The sequence below is a fragment of the Struthio camelus genome, chromosome 14 (assembly GCF_040807025.1).
Source record: "Struthio camelus isolate bStrCam1 chromosome 14, bStrCam1.hap1, whole genome shotgun sequence".
NCBI classification, from domain to species: domain Eukaryota; kingdom Metazoa; phylum Chordata; class Aves; order Struthioniformes; family Struthionidae; genus Struthio; species Struthio camelus.
The window spans coordinates 6,567,509-6,588,411 of NC_090955.1; the positions used below are offsets into that span (position 1 = coordinate 6,567,509).

Below are 20,903 nucleotides of genomic sequence, written 5' to 3' on the forward strand. Positions count from 1 at the left end.
TTGGGAGAGGGAAGGTTTAGGGGGGGGGGAAGGACTCAGTGGGCACAAGGAAAGAGAGCACCCGACTGCCACCTGCAAAGGTCAATTGGAGATGGCAGCGGGGTGATTTTGGTCAGGGCCATCAGATGGGAGGTGACCTCTCAGGAGTGACAGGCTCCGCACGGAGGTGTAGGGCTCCCCAGTCCTCCCCGCGAGCAGAGGGCAACTAGACAGCTTTGGTGCAACCAGAATCACAGACTTTTACTCCAGGTCAGGAACATGGACACGTCCATCACCAAGTCACAAACACAGCTGCACTGCTGGGACTTCAGATACACACACACGCACAAAAACCAAGATTCACTTACACTGAAAACGAGTGGCTTACACAGACGTATGTGAAAAACCAAATGCTTTAATCCATCCATCAAGAACAACAGTTCAAATTATTTCATCGGGTACATTAATACCGATCCATAATTTACAGTGCTATGGACCATACACAAATTATTGCTGCAGTCAACAGCAGATGAATATCAACATTACAGTACCAAGCATCATAGCAAGAGGCAGTAATTAATGTCACTTTTTCAAGAAATATAGGTATTTATACTATTATCAACATCAGCTTCCCCCCCAGTGCATTTTATGTCAAACATCATAAACGTTAAGTGCATTATTTTGTGCTTTGTGCTTTCCTGGTGTACCTTCTTTTTGCTTTGACAGGTTGTAAGTTTAATATTGCTTTGTAGGCCAAAAGCAGTAAGGAAGAACTTCACGGTACTCTGCACGTGCATGTTGTGCGGTTTTGGCAAAAGTGAGCATTATTAGGTATTCCAGCCAGCCGCTCAGGTAAGCCACAGCCAGGCACAACACACTGCCATCAGACAGCCGGACCGGGCAACGCTTCCGTCCATCTCACTCACCTTGCGCACGCCAGACCCTACCTCAAACCGCTGCCCCATCCACCGTAACCATCCCCACGTAAAGCGCTAAGGGCCGCACGTCCCACGATACGCAGACGAACGAAGACGCCGGGAATCGGCACAGGTTTGCGTTTCCAGGGGCGTCCCCCGACCATCACGCTAACGCGTCTCCTCGCAAAAGACGAGCGAATTCGGAGAAGGGCTATGGCCTACGGAAACATGGGACGAGGCTGGGAACGGGCCGCGGCCGAGCGGCACGTCACCTTGGAGCAGCACAACCCCCCGAGCAGCGTTACGGGACGCACAACACAGGGCTGCTGTGGGCCACGGCAACCTTTATCGAGAAGTCCAGCTCTTGAGATAACATGATTTGTCTTGAACTCTTAAGTCACCTCCGCACAGCACGTAGCCAAAATCAGAAGCAGTGGCTGTCAGCAAGTACCAGCGGTTTCACGTAAGCTTGAGAAATAGTCACATACCACAGTCCAGACTTCAGCTTCTGAACAGACAGCGCAGGCATCACACCAAAAACCTTTCAGTGGTTTTCAACAGTTACTATACTCAAGTGTGCACACCCTCATCCTGTCGCACAACGCTGCAGAGCTGTCCCCCTTCAATGGGAAGGGGGACGCCACCCCATGTCACAGCTACAAACGTTTTACAGCCCCGGTTGTCTTTATCCGTCACCATTAACACCCTGCAGCAGCCCATATAGCTGCAGGCCGGGCTTAGCGCCAGCCAGGCACAGTTGCTTTGCAGAGGATCAGAGCAGAAAACACCTTCCTGCACCACGCCGGGCCACGGTGCACCCCAGCAGCTCACCCAATCCTGCCCTGGGCACAGCTCCGTCTCGCCTAGCAAGGACACGCTCCCCAGAGCTGCCCGGGTTGGGCATGGGGAGAGGCATCATTAGAAGCGAACTCCTGCTCTTCCTTCCAAAAAAAAAAAAGCAACCACCCGGCGCCCGCGTTAACGTACAACTCGCGGCTCCAGCGGACACGACCACCACGGAGAGCAGCGCCGACGGAGAGCCCTCGGCGCCCAAGCCGCAGCCCGCCAACGCGCCAGGGCCAGCCGCCGATCCTCCCGGCGGAGCTCCATGAACCTCCCCGACGGCCACAGCAGCTCCCCACCGCCTCAGCTGCCCCGGCCCTGCCAAATTCACGTTTCCTTTCTGAACGCTAACTGTTGCGACCGAGGTTTCCTTATAAAGCCTGCCAAACTGGCTCTCAAGTCACTACCTGTTTTTTGTTTTGTTTTTTTTTTTTAAACTACATATAATTTCCAGTGTAGCACACAGGAGAACGGGAAGCTCTTGCTTTCTCTACGTAGGCACCATGCTGCACTTCAATTTCCTATAAAAGATCACCCTAAAGCTTTCTCCTATGCCACACTTCAGTCAGTGCTAGTCCAGGAAGACTACAACTAGAATTTAAGGCACTTCATTCTGAACGAGATATGCTCGCCTGCCACTTGCAAGTCAATTGTAGGCTGCTATTGAGAAATCCATTCAATCCGTCTAGCTCATAACACCATACGTCATCGCTGTAAAACACCTAGGCTTGATATAATACAAGTAAAACTACTGTTATTGCATAGGACTACACTTGAGTAGATAATGCACCAAACTACTTTTACAACATTGTTGCGTGTTAAAAATTAATAACATTGTTATCAAGTAACAGTTATTTGCAGATACAGTAATTTACTCTTTTTTTTTTTTCTTTTTTAATGTCAGCCCCAGTGCTGAAATAAAACACAAATTACTATAACGGGTATATTAACTACATAGTTATGTTTCCAAGCATATTACTACTTTTTCTGTATCACTAAAAATAAATATGTAAGTTCAGTTTTTCTACAGAGCTGTTTTGTTTATTACCTAATCTAAATTTGTACTCTACTTTAAATGTGTTTAAAAACATTGTCAAAGTGAGACTGTAATATACAAAATATTCTCAAAATCTCTCTTAAAACACAGGACCCTGCATAAAAGCTTCCTTTCAAGTGTTTACAAAGAACGCAGAAAACTTCCAATGAGTTTTAAAAATGTCACAAAATTGTTGCAATATTAAGAGGCAAATTCTTACAAATGAAATACAAATATATTTAAAACAAAAAGTTGAGGATAACTGAGGAATCCATGCAAATCAAAATAAACTGTACAATGCAATTAAAAAAAAAAGTAAAGCCAATTAGATATGTACAACACAATGTGCCCAGTTGATAAAATGTATCAATTTTTGTCCAAAGAGCGTATACCAATTTACAGTGCTCCTTCTTCATTTGTTGGCAAACCATCATTGCATGTTACAAAACAACAACAAAATCTAAAAGAAAAACCTCGAACCATGATCAAAAGGAAAACCCAAATCAGCTCAGAGTAAAATTAAACAGCACTCTGAGAAAGAGACTCACATCTCCCTGCAATTTCTACTTTGTTTCCAGCAATAGTGTCAAGAACATTTTATATCAGAATCTGCATGTTCCACAATCAGGATGTTTCGATACTTTTTTTTTGTCTGTATTCCGAGTGGAAGAGTAATTTTTTTTAAACACTCATGATATAACGACTAAAGTTTGAGGGACACTGTATCTTTAAGGCAGCACTATTAAATCAACACAATTACAAAGTGGACTTTTTTTGTTTTGGTTTCTTTACATTCTTTCACTTTACATTTTGTTTCCAAGTAAATAGGTTGCATTTACAGTTCCGCTATGCTCCCCTCCCTGCCCGAGTAGAAACGGACTCTTCATGTGTAATTCTATTGCTTTGAGTAGATTTGACCAGTTCAAAGTTCTTGGTGAATCCAGTTCACAGATACTGTACATATGCTGTACAATATTTTGGAGGCGTTGGTAGTTTTAAAATAGAATATACAAGCTTTTTTTCCACAAAAAAAAAATCTAAAAAAAAATTCTCTATATATAATATATACACACAAACACACACACTAGGCTACTGATGAAGCACAAGGAAAAAAAGAATCAAAAAATTCTACAAAAGGTAAATTATTTAATCTACTGATCAAGAAACGAAGCAGTTTATGAAAGGTCGTGCCAAGTATCTGCTAACAGGGATGATCAGTGTCCTCCATGCTCACGCTGCTCCGCCTGCTACTTGTCTTCGATGCTCCAGGAGACACGGAGGAAAGTAGTGGGTCAGTTACTCCAACAGGGGAGAGAGTATCGTCCATCAAGATATCTTCCAGTTTGGATCCCATTTTTGCAGGGACGCTGTAAGTGCCAGTCGGTTCAGTCATGTTTCCCAGGTTGTCACTGAACGTGATAGTACCGTCGGTGAGATCGAGGGTGGTGGTGCACGACAGATCAGCGTGGTGCTGCATGATGTCTTGGTTGCAGTTATCCAGGACAGGTTCTTGCTTGATGACCCGGTTCACCATGTCGGGGGAGCACAGGCCCGTCGAAGGGACAAGGGAGAGTCCATGCGCCCGAGCTTGCATCTCAAGTTCCTGCCAAGAAGGATAAGGGGCAATTTAAAAAGCCTGAAAGCAAAAACTCATTTCTGTGACTTACGGTTTCCTACTAACGGACACCAACTGTTTCCTCCCATCCCAGCAGTGGCAAACCAAGGCGTGAGCGATGGTCTCCTGCCCCTCCTTGCCCCCCGCACACTCTCACCCGAGCGACGTTCTCCTGCAGAACGGGTGGATGAACACCACCTATGAACACCATCTCCGAGTAAGGTGACTGCTGAAGACACTTGCTGTTCTCAGTGACAGTCCAGGAAGGCAACAACAGTGCCACGAGGGCAACATTTCCCCACTCCCATCAGTGCACTGTTCTGTGACTGTGCAATATATATATATATTTTTTTTTATATAAAGTCTATCCAAATTGGTAAAAGTGTGGAAAAAAAGTTACTACAAATGACAGCTTCGGCCATACTGCAGGCTACATTTAGAAACTGAAAAAAATGAAATACCACAAGCATAACCTTAGTGTTTAAAAAAAAAAACCCATATATGAAGACACAGTACGTCTACATGATGCTAGTTACTTCCTACTGAGACAGTGGAAGGGACACTTCCCACTCCACAGCTCTGCTAAAAACTGAAGTTTGTTTCAAGCCAGACATCAAGAGGTCAGCCAAAACTGAACAACGACACTCTTGCACTAAGAAGATTTAACCAGAAATACGCAGAGAGTTTTTGGGAAGGCTTAGGGTTGTATGTGCAGCCAGGATCCGTAGAATCTGCATGAGAAGTTTAAATCCCACCTTCAAGTTTAATCACATTATAGATGCATTTGACTAAAGACAGATAACAGAAGGACTTATTTAAGCGCCCTTTTCCAAATACAGCAACAGGAGAGATGTTTTGATTCTGCTTAGGCATTAAATTAGGCAATCACAACAGCGTTGTTGGATATTCTTATCACAGAGGCTGATTAAAAGTCTTTTTCCATTTTCAAGCTAAGACAACAAGCTTGTAAGGGCACATTACATGATCAAGGGAGAAAAGGGAACAAAAAACACCTCTCCCACCAGCTAACACAACAGAATTAGAATGTGCCGAGTCCCCTATTCTGTACTTAATCAGAATCAACACAAAAAAGGAAAATACAGACTTTAGGTTATTTGCTCCCAGATGCACTGCCCATTATTCGAGGACCTGTTTTTTACTAGATTGATTGAAATAGGAGCCAGAGCAGACAGACAGTGCAAAAGAAGAGGAAAGATGCTTGGGAAGTGACCTGACCTAACTTTGAAATAGCACTGCTTGATGCTGCTCTGTGGAGGAGTCAAGTCACTTTATCTCCTCCCTGTAGCAGATAGACTAAGCACCAACCTCCACAAAGCACCAACACTGCACTGAAGTGCATGCCAGCCAGCTCTATTTTAAAACCGTTTGCTGCCACATTTGACTCTCAGGTATTTCTAGCTTCGTTATCTGCTTCGTGGATTACCCGTGCTGCGGTTCAGAGGTCTCCGGTACCCAGCCCGGCACTGCACAACGCGCCGGCAGGACAGCCGAGCTGCGGTCGTGCCGCTGGCGAGTACCGACGTAAGGATGCCTGGGACCCACAGCCAGCTCCATCACAGCCTTCGTGTTATATGGGCTTACACTCGATCCTATCCAGCTTGGGGTGGGGCAATTAATCCTACAAACTTCAATGAACAGAGAGCAAGAGCGACCCTCGCTCCGCGGATAAAACGGCTCAATACCCAGAGCTCTGGGCTGTCTTGCTGCAACAAGCACATTACTGGAATATTGTAGGTTTTTGTTTTAAACCAGTGTTATCTTACTTTTTCTGGAAGAACTCTGCACACACCTCAACACTGGTCACCATGAATTAAACCAGTGGTTCCTTCTAACCCACATTCCTACAAACGTGCTTCGGTCGCACCCGTTTGCAGTCATACGCTGCAACACCAAGAGCCTTCATAGCTCATCTATCGGCAAACCTGTATTCGGAGCAACAGGTGCCTGTTGGCATGTTCCAACTTCTTCTGTCTGTTCTCGAGCTCCTTGGTGCGTTGCTGTTCTCTTTGCAGCTTGCGGATATAGTCCACCGATGCTTTTAAAATAGTTCCCTTATTCCAGCGCATATCCCTTTGAAATCAACACAAAAACAAGAAGTTAGGGCTCTCAGTGAGGGTTTATTTTTAGAGTCACCACCTCCACATCAGCAGCTATGATTACACGCCATATAACACACAGCTAATATTTCTTTTAAGTTTTTTAGGCTTTTGAAATGCGCTAGAGGGGGCCAGAGTACAGCCTACCAGGAGGGAGGCTGCAGCAAGCATCATCCCAGCTGACGGGCACCGAGCCCAGCAGCAGCACTGCAGAGCTGCAGCTCCCTGGTGCCCTCCAAGGCAAAAAGGTTCGAACCCCTGCACTCTGCAGTTGGGGACCAGCACCATACAGAGGGACTGAAGACTGGGGACTCCTTTCATTGCCTTCTGCAAGGCTGCACGACAAAAAAAAAAAAAAAAAATCTACAAAACTCAAAAAAACCACCCCACCACAAGACAGATTTCTCAACTATCATATAGCCAGCTATCTGGGCAATGCCTCATTTCAGCTGGGTAATGAAAAGACTGCAAGGGAACTGGCATTCATGAAGGACTATATATAACCTGGTACTTCCATGGAAAAAAGACCTGAGATCCTTTAGCTCCCTGGAAGCAGTAAGCAATAAACCTCCTGGTGGTACTGTATCACAGCCAGGTGATGGTAAGAAGGGAAAAGCGTGATATAGCATCATATTTTGGTGTTTTAAACTTCTCTTCCCCACCCCGCACTAACTTTTTAAATAAAAAGAAGCGTAGTACTGACTACTGGACCAAAGGTTCACTTGTCCCGCCGGTAGGTAATGTGCAATATTGCCTTGCCTGCCTTTGAGGAAACCAAAGAGCCTCTCTCAAGAGCAGTTATGGGCTGCTCTACCACTCTACCAGCAACAGCCATAAAATAATGGAAATTCTCCCAAAAAAGAACATTGCTGCGCATTGGGATTGTTTTATTTTATAAGTTTTTTTTTTCCCCCCTTTAAATACCTCCCCCTCCCACAGTCTCCTCGGACACATTATACTTACGGGTCATTTGACTTGGGTATCAAAGTGCCTAGTTCTTTTATACGGTCATTAATATTAAATCTTCTCCTTCGTTCAACTTTAAGAAAAAAAACACCACAAACATTACAAGCAATATTCACTTAATTATAAAGTATACAGCTTTTCATTAAAGATTTAAAAAAAACATACAATCTTTGACACATTCACCTGAAGCTTAAAATCCAGTGACAAAGCAATTCATCTTGCTCTTCTACAAGAGAGGTTTGGTCTCTACTCTATCAACATGTGGGACTGTGGAAGTGGCAGAGCTAAGCTGGGACGCTAGAAGCAGTATGGCTGTGCTAGCGTAAGACTCTCATTGAAGCGTATGGAAAGGGCATGTTATGTTTTCCTAGGAAAAAGGCATCATGGAAATCCAGAGACAAAAAATTATTTGCTCAAGGAAATCCTAAAGTGCTAAGAGGGACAAGTTTAGTCTCATTCTTTAAGTGCTTTTCTGGATGCAAAATTTCGAGGATGTAAAGCAAGCTCAAACACCAACCTTCCTGCGTTAGGTTTACAAGTTATTACCAGAGCCTACGGAAAAGGCTTCCGAATAGCTTAATGCATGAGAGAAGTTTCTTTTCCTAGCGATATAAAGGAGCCTCAAGCTGTCCTTTTCTATTTTAAGTCATAAAGCATTTATTAAATGTTTTTTACTCAGAAAAAAGCTGTTTCTTACAAAAAAGGAGTTTATATTCTTCTAAGCTGTCACGCTGCAAGTGCACACTGACATTTAAAGCAAGTCATAAATTGACTGCATACCTCGACTTTCAGATTAAGTTTCCCTTTTTTTTAAATTTTTTTCTTTTTAAATTAAAATTATCTAAGATGAGTTTGTTAAAAGCAACTGGATGAAATATTGTTCTCAGCGATTCTACTGACAGCAACATCTATGTATTCAGACTACTACTCCAACGACTCCCAATAAACAGAACACTTCTTGGATTTAGAGCACCTGTTTGCTTTGCTTTTTGAAAAATGTTTAAAATTCAATAGTAGATTTAAGCCCAGCATTCAGAGAACGTGAGATATTTGATCTCTTGGCATAACATACTGAACTAACACAACAGATTACATGCAATGTCTCAATCAGCGATTTAAAGCACCAGTATTCCAACACTTAAAAAAAAAAAAAAACCACACACATTACTAAAATTGGTGCAAACAGAGAAGAATCAACTTACTCAAGTTGTGATTGTCTTTCTTTTGCCTCTCCTTAGCCAATGCCCTTGCTTCTGACTCTGTAGGAAAAATACATGCTGTGCATGTGAATGAAGTAATTAGAATTAAAGAAATTCAAACGCAACATTCTCAGTTTGCAAAACTTTTGCACAGGAAGCCTGATGAGACTTGTCACAAAGTTACTACGGCCGTTGCAAAAAGCGAAAAGGGCCCCAGAGGTCAGCAGTGCTTACCGAAACACAGCGCTCGTGCTCAGCTTTACCTTTGTGCACCTGCAGAGCTACTACTCCCATGCTTCCTACATTGACTTTTGTGTCTAGAAGGTTTCTCACCGAGGCCCTGATTCAGCAAGGTATTTGAGCACAATAAGCCACTGAAATCCAACATCCCCTCTCCTATGTTTACGTACGTACCGCGTAGCGGCTGAACCTGAGGAGCAACATGCCTTTTGCATGGCTGCCTGCACAGGATATGAAGCAGGCAGAAGACAGAGGTTCTGCTCACTGGAATTTAGACTATGCCCTTTTTGTGGCAGTGTATGTAGATCACCGCAAGGGTGATCGGGGTATAACTTGAGCGATTCAGTAAAAAAAAAAAAATGCTGCATTTCAATCACTCTCATTATGGGGGGGGGGGGAACAAAACCAGAAAAATCCAGCACCTTTAATAGCAATATTGCTAGAAAGCTGTGGTCCCTGACCTTTCTTCAGGAAAAGCAAAAGAAAAAAAATAATGACAACCACGCTGCATGCCAGTTGTCTCCTCAGCTCAGGACTGATCTTAACTTTGCTCCACACAAACTTTGCTGAACATTTTATTTCAGACTTCAGCAGGCAACAGTTCAGGCAATATTCTCGTTTGAACTTGCATTTCTGAAATAATTTTAAATATTTTCATGTTTGTTCTACACCTTTTATGTTGTGAAAGAAGGTGGGGTGAAATCGTTAATCCTTGCCCTGTTGCATTTGAATCTCAAAACCAGCAAGCGTTAGTTTTGCAGCGAGTCAGCGGGGACAAATGAACGTGTGACCCATTAGCACAAGTTCCACTCCACAACCAACTCCTCCCTCACTCCAACAAGTTTCTTTCCTATATTCTTTTCTTTTTACGGATTGCAGACTAATTATGCCCTGCCCAATTCAAAATAACAAGTAATAAGGGTTTCCCTTGGCATACTGGAAGTTGACTATTTCACGTGCCTACAGAGCCACCCCAATACTATGAGCACTATAGCCAGTACCCTTTTCTATGCTAGACTCTATCTATAGGGTCAAGAGAACTTGAAAGATTATTGCACGTCTGAATGAAACTTGCACTTAATCTGACTTTGCACTGTGAAACAGATATGAGGTTTGTAAGGCCCAAACTAATAGAAACCGCACTCCCACCTGAGCAGGATTCCTATTAAACATTTCAGTAGCTACAGCTGACAACTACTCACAACTATCATCATCACAGGAAGCTGGGAGAACAGATCTGATTTTTCTTGGTTCTTGATCATTTTGATCATCTGTGCAGCAGGAGGGAGTAAGGCTTGTGACAGACAAGTGCTAGATTTAAATATAGCAAGCTCTCTCCAGCCCAGCTCCAACAGGAAAGTGGGAACTGCAGAACCCAAAGCTTTTCTACGCTTATGTATGTTGAGATTAGACCTCAGCCTCTTTCTATACCAGCCTTCTGTGGCTGGTATAGAAAGCCTTTCCTACCTAAACTTCTAGCTGTCTGTAATAACAACATGCTGATTTTAACTCACTGGCTGTCAGAAAGGGCTGGTCAGATCAATGACCAAGAGACTGATGTTAAACAGAAGTTCCTAGACTTCTCCTACATTAAATGCAATCTGCTAACATATATTTTGAGTAGAAAATAACGGTTGTCTAAATTGTTTCTGCTTGTAGGTGATTGCAGCAATCAGTCACGTAACTTAGTTCAGGCCTATTTTGACTTACTGAGGACTTCCCTGAGACCACTTCATTCACTAATTTCCCCTCTCCTTCTGTCTTCTTTGCCCAAAGTCTTTCACAACTGCCTGCTGTGAATGTGCCAGCCGGTATATCCTGCCAGTGGCATGTTTAGCTTGCAGGCTAGAGTCACCTGTAACTTCTTGCAGCTGGGGCTATGAAATTGCAATGCAGGACCTGGAGCAGTCCTCTTGCCCTCCCACTCTCCTCTTAATATAGCTCAACATGCTGTTCCAGTTTTTCGAGCAGCCACAAATCGTTGAGCAGTTTGGGTGCTTTCATTTGCTGGTGAACTCAAACTGCGTGGAGTCATACAAAATGCAAATACCTGCCAGCTTAGAGATGTGGCATTTCCTCCCGAGAAGCTGACACCTTGGCTATGAAAAACAGTGCCCTACTTAAACTAATTTCTGCCCAGAACCTGTTTTGCAATTGAGTCAGCCTGTGAGTTTTCACAACAGAAATCCAAAAAGGAGACAGATCGGAAAGAAACTTTTTGCCACTACCAGGTCGGCATACAGTATGATTCCTAGCTGCACTTAAGAAAAGTTGTTTCTGGATCTTGAGATGAATTTGTCATCGGTTCTAGAACCGATCCCCGTTTGTTCTTTCTAAAGGTAAGCTTTCCTTTTTACTATATCCTATCTGTGGTTAGAGCTTTTCATCTAGAAATAAAGCAAAACAGCAAAAATAAAATATTCTTGAAAACACTGAACTTCCCTTCTAAACCTTCAAATTATTTAAATCTTGTGTGCACGTGCTTGGTGGGGAGAGGTTTAGGGCTCTTCCTCCCCAACCCCTGCCAAGAGTTTGTTCAGACGCGGAAAAATTTTAGCGCTGGAAAAACTGACACGATGAGTGAGATCTTTGGAGGACGCTTCCTTTTCATCTTTATTTAAGACAAACGTCTTCTCTCTCTTTCTCTGCTTGAACTCAAATTATGGACGTTATCTTAACTTATCACAACACACACATACGCATATGCCCGCACACACAAATAGGACTGCATTACAAGCTAATACATTCGCTATAAAACAGACTGCAAAGCAAAAAGTAGCTCTTCCTCCAAATTTTCCTTCTTCCTAAGAAATTATGTTTAATATTGCCTTAATTCAAAACCATTATAGCATTGCCTCAAGGTTGTATTTTAAATATATTATTTACCTGTGAGCTCCCTTTTTATATTAGGAAGATTAGCTGGACACGAGTTGCTGATGTTTAGCCCTGGAGGAGGCATGCTTTGGTTGCCATAAAGGTCAATCAAATTGCCAGACACAGGCAACTGTAAAAGATAAACAAGGAAAAGGATCAGTTGCTTCGCCCAGTGTGAAAGACTTTTACCAAAGAACAGAGTGAGCATCTGCTAAGAAATCTGTGCTCTTTCCCACGTGCAAACAGAGCTTGCAATAAGGTTACGTGTATGCACAGGGAAAAACACCTGCACTGGGAAAATTTCTGTCCTCACTTCTCAAGAACGTGCAGACAGCGCTTTGAAAGTTCAAAACCTCAGAGTTACAAAAATACCTTTGGATAGAAGAGGTAACACACACTGACAATAATTACAGTATTATTCCTCCTTGTTTTTTCAGTGAAACATTTACACCTGAACCCCCACCATTTCTCTGGCGTGCATGTACTCCCCCCCCCCCCCCCCCCCCCCCCAAAAAATGGTCTCCAGAACACTCACAAGAGGAAGCCCCCAATTTTCCAGGAATATTTAAGAGTGAAAGTGCTCAGCAAATTACTACATGCTTGAAGTAGAACACTGTCCTTAATCAAGGACATTTTTAATGCGACTTGAAGGCTACTTGCATAGAAAACATTTAACAAGTTTAGTTTAATTTGGTTTTTGCTTTGTGCAATAAAAACACTCCGGCAGGAAGATTATTTTGACATTGTTTCCTCAATTACTTGTTCTCTGTTATTTAGGTGTACTTAAGCAAACAGATTTGCACAGAAACGGACAGTATTCTGATAAGACTTACCAAAGTTATCCATTTAAATTAAAAAGTATTTTAAAACTTTACATTTATCCTGAGTGCATTATTTTACCTATCCTTTTTTGTTTTCAAACTAAGTATTGAAAAGACACTCATAAAACCATGTTATATCTTATCTGAGTTGCAATACTTCTTGCCATCCTTGCTGCAAAGATAAAATCAATCCCTTCAAGACATTGATGCTGCAGAGATTAGAGCAAGTATTAACTTTATGCCTATGTAAATAACACTGCAGAATACAATGGAGTGACTCACAGCACAGACTATTAAATCCCTAACGACTGTCCTTGCCAGACAGACCGGCCTAAGAAAATTTCTCTGCAAACACTGAGAGGCACCATTAAAGCACCAGCACCTTGAAGCCACGTTCAGACTTGTCAGGAGACTTCTCTTGACTAGAGGGTGGCTGGCAACAGAAATGAAGTCCCTGACTCAGCCTCCAAGTGACATGGAAATGCACTGCTGAATTGTCACCATGACCTAGCCCTCCTTGTAGCTCCTGAATGCTGTACAAAAAAGGAACATCTGTAACTAATCTTAGGTCCCAGCCGTCCTTTACAGACTGAGGCCCAAGTTGTGATGCATCCACACTAATCTGTCACCAGGACCACAGCCTGCCGCACAGCTGTACAAGGCTGACCCTTGCATCTTCTGGCCCTCAACGCATCCCTGACACAGGCACAGCACTAGCGTCATATACCCTTCTGACTTGGATGTGCTTTTTCTATTCATGCTCCTAAGCGTGGCAAGAGCACAAAGGACTTGTTTGTAGCCCAGGGACTTGAAGTTCAGAACCAGACATGTGAAATCTAATTAGGAACTCCAGAAAGAAAAAGATTTTTTTCAGAAAGCCAGGAACTAGCATCTCAAAGCCTGAGTAAAGAAGTTGGGTTATAACGAAACATGGAGAACGGTCAAGCTCATCCAGCTGCTTTACTTAATCCAAGATAGAACCTGTTCGTTACAACAGGCTTGTGACTTCTCCAAAGGTGTTAGCACAGTGCTAGATTCACAAGCAAGTAAACTGGATCTGTGTAAGCAACTATCAAGGGGGGAGGTAGCACAGGCAGCAGTTGCTGAATGTGCACGCTAGAAGTACTGCAGAAATTGCACACACTAGAGAAACCCAGCTAAGACGTAAAACAACCAAAGCACCGAGGTCACAAAAAAGTGCTGCTGACATAGCATTGACACTAAATAAAGGAGGATGAAGGCAGAAGTTTGCACAGTTCATAAACTTTGTAGGTTTGTGTGTACGTGGGAATGTTTATCAAGGAACTGTTTATCTAGTTTCTTGCTAGAAACTCACTAGTTGGATGAACTAGCTGTCATTTCATCTACAACAGTACTTTACATAGTACCTAGCAATTCAGTTACTAAGTCATACCCAAGTACAACGCCCTCAGCAAACCAGTGACCATTCTGTGACATTTCTCACCTCAAAAGCAAAGCCAGTGAACTTGTGAGCCAATACCAAAGTTTACAAACACTTCCATAGCCGATTCACTGCAGCGAGCCCTTTTCAATTAAGAGGTACTTGGAAACTTCCCTTAGCTTGTTCTACACACAAATCTCTGATTTGGCTTATCAATTAAGTATTGTTGCCACAAGTAACAAACCGGTCCTTTTATTCTTTGTTGGTTAAAGAACAACAGTAGCCTTTGTTGTAGTCTCAGCACAGCTATTTATAGGTTGTGTCTCTTTAGAGACCGTTTCCTCTTGATTTCTTCTACCTACTTAGACTTAGCTCAGTCTACACATTTTTGTTATTTATTAGTAAAACTGTGTGTGTTTTAGGAACCCAATCCTGTTCCAAAATAAAAATGCCCGCTACATCAGCTCTCTTCTCTTTTCTTTTTCTTTTTCCTAAACTAATCAGAGAGATACATGGTTCAATCTCCACCACTTCAGAAGAGTACCAGATTCATTCAGAGACTGAAATACACTTTCTGCCTATAGTAGCTTAACTGTATCAGTAAGGAAGTCTTAATTCTACTACTTCATATCCTTATTTCACCACATTAGTCGACACTTTCTGAAAGCCTGATTAAGCTAAACGAAAAGCATAACATTGTTCCTAAGTGACCTGCGTTGCCTGTCTTCACTATTCAAGTTCAGAAACCACTTTCACTGCTTATAAATGGACTCGTGTCTCTTCTAAGAAAGAACCAGCTTTGGGAACTAAAGAGAGGAAACGACCTGATCAGAAAGTCACATGTAGATGGGTAAGATTTCACAGGAAACAAACCTGAGAGTCTTTACAAGGTTTGCTGTCATGCAGCAAGCAGGAGGGATGCAGGCGTACCCTAATTATTGGCTACAGGGACTCCTCGCACCACAAGAGCGCAGAGTACCATTAAATGCCTTTCCGGACACAAAGGCACGTTGCTGGGGTCCCTGTGGAAGGAGATAGGAAGAAGAGCACCAAAAAGTCGAAGTTCCCTATCATCCCATATATGGATCAGTCCAACGGAGTTTTAGCGAAATGACTCCAGAAGAACCTCAACGCCCAATAAAAAAGGGTAACTATCTTTGGAGCTTTGTATCATCTTTTATATGAGGTTTTAAATTCTCTCAAATTCCAGGACACACGCGCTTTTTGAGCCTTCTGAGATTGCAGGAGAATTCACTCGCTTTGGTAGGAGCCTGCCGTTATTTCTCACTCTACTCAAAGGGCACTGTTTAATGAGGGATGCTGGTGGGCTGTTTCTGGATGGGAATTCAGGATGTCCCCGAGAGGGCTGTAGGAATCTGCAGGAGCGTACGACCAGGTTATATGACATCAGACAAGTACTGTAAGCAAACGTAAATCTATGCCACAAAATCTATGCGATGTGGTGAGTGGTAAACTTTGGCACTAGATAACGAAAAAAAACTAGACGCCAGCACTAGCAAGCATCTGCTCAGCCAGATCTAACAGCACTTAAGCCTCAGGCGAAAAATTCTCTGGATCCATGAAAGATCAAAATAAGATTATGCCAGAAGTACGATTATATTAATGCTCGCAGCAATGTGAACCAGCAGATAGAAACTGCAACTGAAAGGTAACGTGCCTTCTCTCACTTGCTTATTCTCTACATCTTAAGTCTTTTCTTTTGTCACAGGTTTTTTTTATGTCCCCTTCTCCCCTTTTAATCTACCACCCTTCCTTATTTCTTCACTTTTCTTGTTTTTTGGGGGGGGGGGGGGGGGGGGGGGGTGAGGTTGTTGGGTTTTTTGGCTTTCATTTTCTACTACCTTCGTTGTTCTCTAGCTTGGGATTTGTCTCCACTTGGAAACTAATTGAGTTTAATTAATTTTTATTTTTTAATTTAAATTAATTTTTAATTTTTTAATTTAATTTTAATTAAATAAATTGAGTTAAACTCAAGATATGATGTTAGATCTAACGAGGTTAAATAAGATATCTTTGGACAGGGATGCTAACATATGTTCTAGTGTGGCTTAAAATTGCTTACCTGCACTTCACAAAGATATAGGAACCTGGGGTGCCGGAGACTCCTTTTAGGTTTTCTGAAGCTTGAGTCTAATGTCCCTGGCTATCTTTAACACTGATGGGTATGAGCTCACTTGTGTTAGACAGTTTACTTTGCTCCTCTGTTACATCAACTAATTTGATTTCGAAATAAGAGAAGCAAAATTGGCTTTTGTATTCCCTCAATCTCATGCCAGCTTGCATTTTTAAATCCATGTTTTTCATGGCAACTGCATACCTTAAGTTCTTAACAAGAAAGCCTAATTATTCTCCACAGGATAATACAATAACTACTTAATTGTTAGGAGAACAAGTCATGCTCCAGTTTTGTGTTCTCGGGGAGAGGCACTTAGACTGCTAGCAGGGTAACCAAAAGGAAAGGGCGGTTATACCGTATTTGCCATTTGTAGGGCAGGGTCCATCAGGCCAAGGATTTCTTCATTGTAACTTGACTCCAGACTAATTATGTCGTCGATCACATCATCCATCTGCAGAAGAAAAAGCAGGCAAGGAAAATACATCATGAACATCACATTATCATTGTGATACATTATCACGAACAATCACATACAGAGGCCTAACAAAGCGCTTCAGCCACACACTGCTTCTCTGCTGCATGGGCCAAAGCACAGCGGTCTGTGAATTTTCACCATACTCCAAATCATAGTCATAGTCCACACTGTCCAGCAAGGACAGTCCGACTACGAAAAATCTTGAGGCTTCACAATCTTATGCATTTCTCCCCTCAGAAGTTACTTTGCGTTAAATGCCCATGCATAAGCCGTTCCTCCCGGGATGGGAGGAGGACATTGCTCCCCTTAGACCCATCCACCCTAGTGGAGGTGAATGCTCTCCCTCCCCCCTAAGCTGCATAGGCCCTGCCACCTTCCCATCACCAACTACAGGACTCAAATCACCTGCCTAACACTCCTCTCTTGCATCTAGCTGTGGGGTAAAAACGTGCGCATAGATGGACACAGCAGGGCCAGGGCAACTGGCACCTGCAGGACGAAGGCAATAGCACCAAGGACTGCAGGTGAAAGACTTCCCTTCCTCAACAGGGGAATCCATTTGCTTCATTTCCCCAATATCCCCTCCCAGGGGGCATCACCCAAGAGCGGCCCAGAGAAGATGTTAAGCGGTGCAAGTAATCTTCTTCCTGGGACTGGGCTTTATTAACATGCCTCCTAACAAGCTCCTGCACAGTCAGGAGAAACAGAGACCTCCAAATCATCCAGTTACTCTGAGCTATCCTGTAGGACTGCCTGTTTCTTTCATTGCCTATAAAAAGGAGCTTAACAACAGTATCCAGAAAAGTCAATGCCTAAAGCTGATGGTAGAAATAGCAGTAGAGGGGATTTTCATATCAGCTCAAGAAAATACATGCCTAGAATGAAACATCTTAACTGGAAGCGAGGGCAAGAAGGGGACTAACAGTTACAGCCCCTATTTTTGATGCTGTTACTAAGAATAAAATCACTTCGCTAAAAAAGGAAGGATGACTACTGAAGACAAACTACCACGGATGTATTACATACAGCTTTCTCAACTCACATTTTTAAATGCAAGTGTGATCTGCCTAGAAATGGGGCCTTGGAAACTCTATCAGAACAGCAACCTGTACATGTAGTCTTAAGAGATGTGGTCTTGCGGAAATTGCATTAGAAAAGATTTCCTGAAAGAGGACCTTAAAATGCAGCCAATATGATGTTCTGCTATCTGCATTACAGTTTTAGAAAAGCATTTGCCCATTTCAGATGCTTTAATGCATTTTTGAAGTCAATTCTGATGTGCAAGGACACAACATTTATAATCCATAGTTTTTTTTCCCAGCCCATTTTATATTTAACTTTTTAAGGATATTATTGGGTAACTTTACTATTTAGCATAATTTCAAAGAAACATTCTTATTAGAAAAGGGTTCTGTGCTCCAACTTCTGTGTCATCCAGTACCTGCATGCATGATGCTCGTGAGTGTGTATTCAGAGGCGGGCACTCATTCTCAACCCTGCTTTGCTCTTCAAATTTATAAAATCCCTGCAGGAAAAAAAAAGAAAAAAAAAAGAAAAGCAAAGCAAAGCATGGATCTGAGTTCATGGCACAGTCTCAGTCCCAGAAGGAGCATGATTGAAACAGTGTCATGCACACATGTGCCTGATGACACAGCAAAGTGAAGCTGTAAATATCTTGAGAAAAAGCATTGGGCACAGCCGGGATTAGAGGTTGGGACTCTTGATTTTCGTTTCTTTTGAAGCTATGGAGCACAAATAACTTCTCTTGCACGTGTAAAACCTATTCTATAATAACTGTTGCTCAAACTAAGTTTGATAAAACTTTCCTCCCAGAGTGCATCTGTTTCCGTATTTAAAAAGTTACGGAAAGGCTGGCAGGGGAAGAAGGGGAAGCTCCTCAATCGTCTCTAACCTGTCAAGTTGCAAAGTATTAGCTTCATGATTTTTACACTTGTTAACATCTTTCAAATAATCTCCCCTTTGCATCTATGCATGCATCCTCATAATATCCCACAAAATTTTGCTGGCAAATATTAACACAAGACAACAGAGAACTACCTATAGGCTAGCGAGGTCTTCATTCATAACACTGGGCTCCTGAAACAGCACTCAGTAACATTTTATGACGCATTAGCCCGGACAATCTGGCATTCCAACTAAGCAACAGACTCACTCAAATTTTACTGTAAAAATATCTAAATCTAAAATATCTCAAAAAGCTTTCTGTTCTTCAATTATTTTTGTTATGCTCTTTGTTCTTTATACACTGAATGAGCCATAAATAACATTATTCCAGAAAGCTGCAGCACACAAAACTGCTTTGTATTCTCCAAAGGTCAATCATTCACTGTGCGCATTGAGCAAGCAAAAAGAAAAAAGAAAGAAGTTTTAATAAGCATAAACTAGATAAACTAGCTAAAATAGTTCAAAAAAGAGGAAGATACTGGGACACGAGTGTTTGGGTGCAAATATTCTATACAAGCACATAATTATCAGCAAACGCAGAGGTAGCGACTGCATTGTCAAAGTCAAAGGTTCAGAAAAGAAGATAAACTTCAATGAGCAAATCTGCTTTAAACTTCTTAGGAGAAAGAAAGCAGAGACTGTAATTCTATGTTGATGGAGAACATACACAGTGAGAGCGTATTACCTCTTTTTCACAGTTGGAGTTGAGGGTAAGCATAGCCATTGGACTGTTGGGTGCACTGCTTCCTGTTCCAGGTGGCATGACATGATCCCCAGGCTGGTTTGGACAGGGCAAGCTCAGAGCTTGGTTGGCATGTTTATTTGCTAGAGTGGTAGAGAGGTACTGCTTTACCTGCTGCCGCTGGGCTTGCTGAATATGGTACTTGGTTGGGTTCTCAAGGTGAGTCTGCACCTGTATGCACAAGATTTAAAAAAAAAAAAAAAAATGAGAGAGCAGAGGGAGAGGGGTTATTGTTTTATGACATCATTAAAAGTGCTATCACTCTGAGGTAGTCATTTGAGACACACGTACTAGCTAAGCATTTGACTCAAAGTACAAATCTGCGCACCTCCAAGGAAGTCAATAGTGCCTCATCAATTCACACTGGAAAGCAAGAAATCAGTTTATGAGCTAGTGTTGCAATAACTGACCTCTTAATCACAAAACAAGAAATTCCATTTATTTTTCTACAGGCAGATTTTTCACTTAAAACCAATACTCGAGTTTTCCCAGTTACACAGATATTCCCAAATGAATGTTCTCAGCCCTTAAGCTACGCGACGTTTAATTTTCACTTAAACATGGAGAAATAAGTTGCACAGCAGGATTCTTTTTTATTTGTTAATAGCTACCAATTAAAGCCAAATAGCAGATTGCTATCCTTTATCATATGTCAAGTAAGGGATAGACTAAAAGGTTGGGTGGGTTTTAGTTACAAGTAACACATTGTTTAAAAAAAAGGAATACACGATTACTGCCTCCAGAATATTCATATTTTCAGTATATGTGGCCTAAATCATATACAAATAAGACAGTCCGTTTAAAAACACATCATGCAAATAAGATGCAAGAAAATAAATGTTTCAGTTCAGACCATTCAATATCATCACAGCAACAGCAATTTTCATATTTAAGATAAGCTTTTCAGGACTACTAGATTTTTTTTTTTTAATATGCAAAGTACGAAGAACCTCATTGAGCTAATCATGCGCACCATGAATAAGCGCTAGAAGAAAGGCAATTTTTTCCATGCTAACTTTCACTGCACCTTGGAAAGTCTGTCGTCACCTTTGACCATTACCTTTTATCAAAAGGTAGGAAACAAACTGAAATAAAATAGCACTCTGAGAAGCTTGTTGGTTTTAAACAGTTCTATCAAAGTGACTGCGGCTACAAGTGACCCCACTTATTTTTGTGGAAGAAATCAAATAAAACGTACTAGATTCCACGCAGATGGAAAGGATTTCCAGTATACCGTACACCTTTTCAGCAACAGGTTTTTAACAAAATTGTACAGCGATAACTCACCTGATAATGATTATACTCAAGCATTTCCAGCATAATACTTATAGGCTGCGAGAGAAGTGACTGAAAAATCCTTAGTTCTTATGCTATTCCAGTTTGGAGAAAGTCACACATGGACGCACCATAAACAAGCTACCCCAAAACGGCAGAAGAAATTTGAACGCCACAGCCGAGACTTATAGCAACCTAGGCTAATTAGCTACGCATGTAGAGAAACAAACAGTTCACACAGGGGCTCTTCTTGGAAGCTATGCAAGTTTAGCCCTAAGTATTGGTATTATTTTTTTCCCC

At 42.1% G+C, this 20,903-nt stretch overlaps 1 protein-coding gene across 23 annotated transcripts in view; it reads right to left on the bottom strand.

The window, feature by feature from the left end:
* Positions 1–374: 374 nt before the first annotated feature.
* Positions 375–20,903, bottom strand: part of MITF (melanocyte inducing transcription factor) — a 112,114-nt gene continuing 91,585 nt past the window's right edge. For 9 of the 23 annotated variants that reach the window (XM_068907010.1, XM_068907007.1, XM_068907011.1 and 6 more), the window contains 8 exons: positions 19,272–19,499; positions 18,063–18,146; positions 16,502–16,597; positions 11,799–11,916; positions 8,676–8,750; positions 7,471–7,546; positions 6,334–6,481; positions 375–4,378 (listed from right to left, as the gene is read on the bottom strand). In XM_068907010.1, coding sequence (XP_068763111.1) covers positions 3,977–4,378; positions 6,334–6,481; positions 7,471–7,546; positions 8,676–8,750; positions 11,799–11,916; positions 16,502–16,597; positions 18,063–18,146; positions 19,272–19,499 — 1,227 coding nt within the window. In that variant the 3' untranslated portion in view covers positions 375–3,976. The remainder of the gene's footprint in view (positions 4,379–6,333; positions 6,482–7,470; positions 7,547–8,675; positions 8,751–11,798; positions 11,917–16,501; positions 16,598–18,062; positions 18,147–19,271; positions 19,500–20,903) is intronic. The other 14 variants (XM_068907016.1, XM_068907022.1, XM_068907021.1 and 11 more) reach the window with 3 other exon arrangements.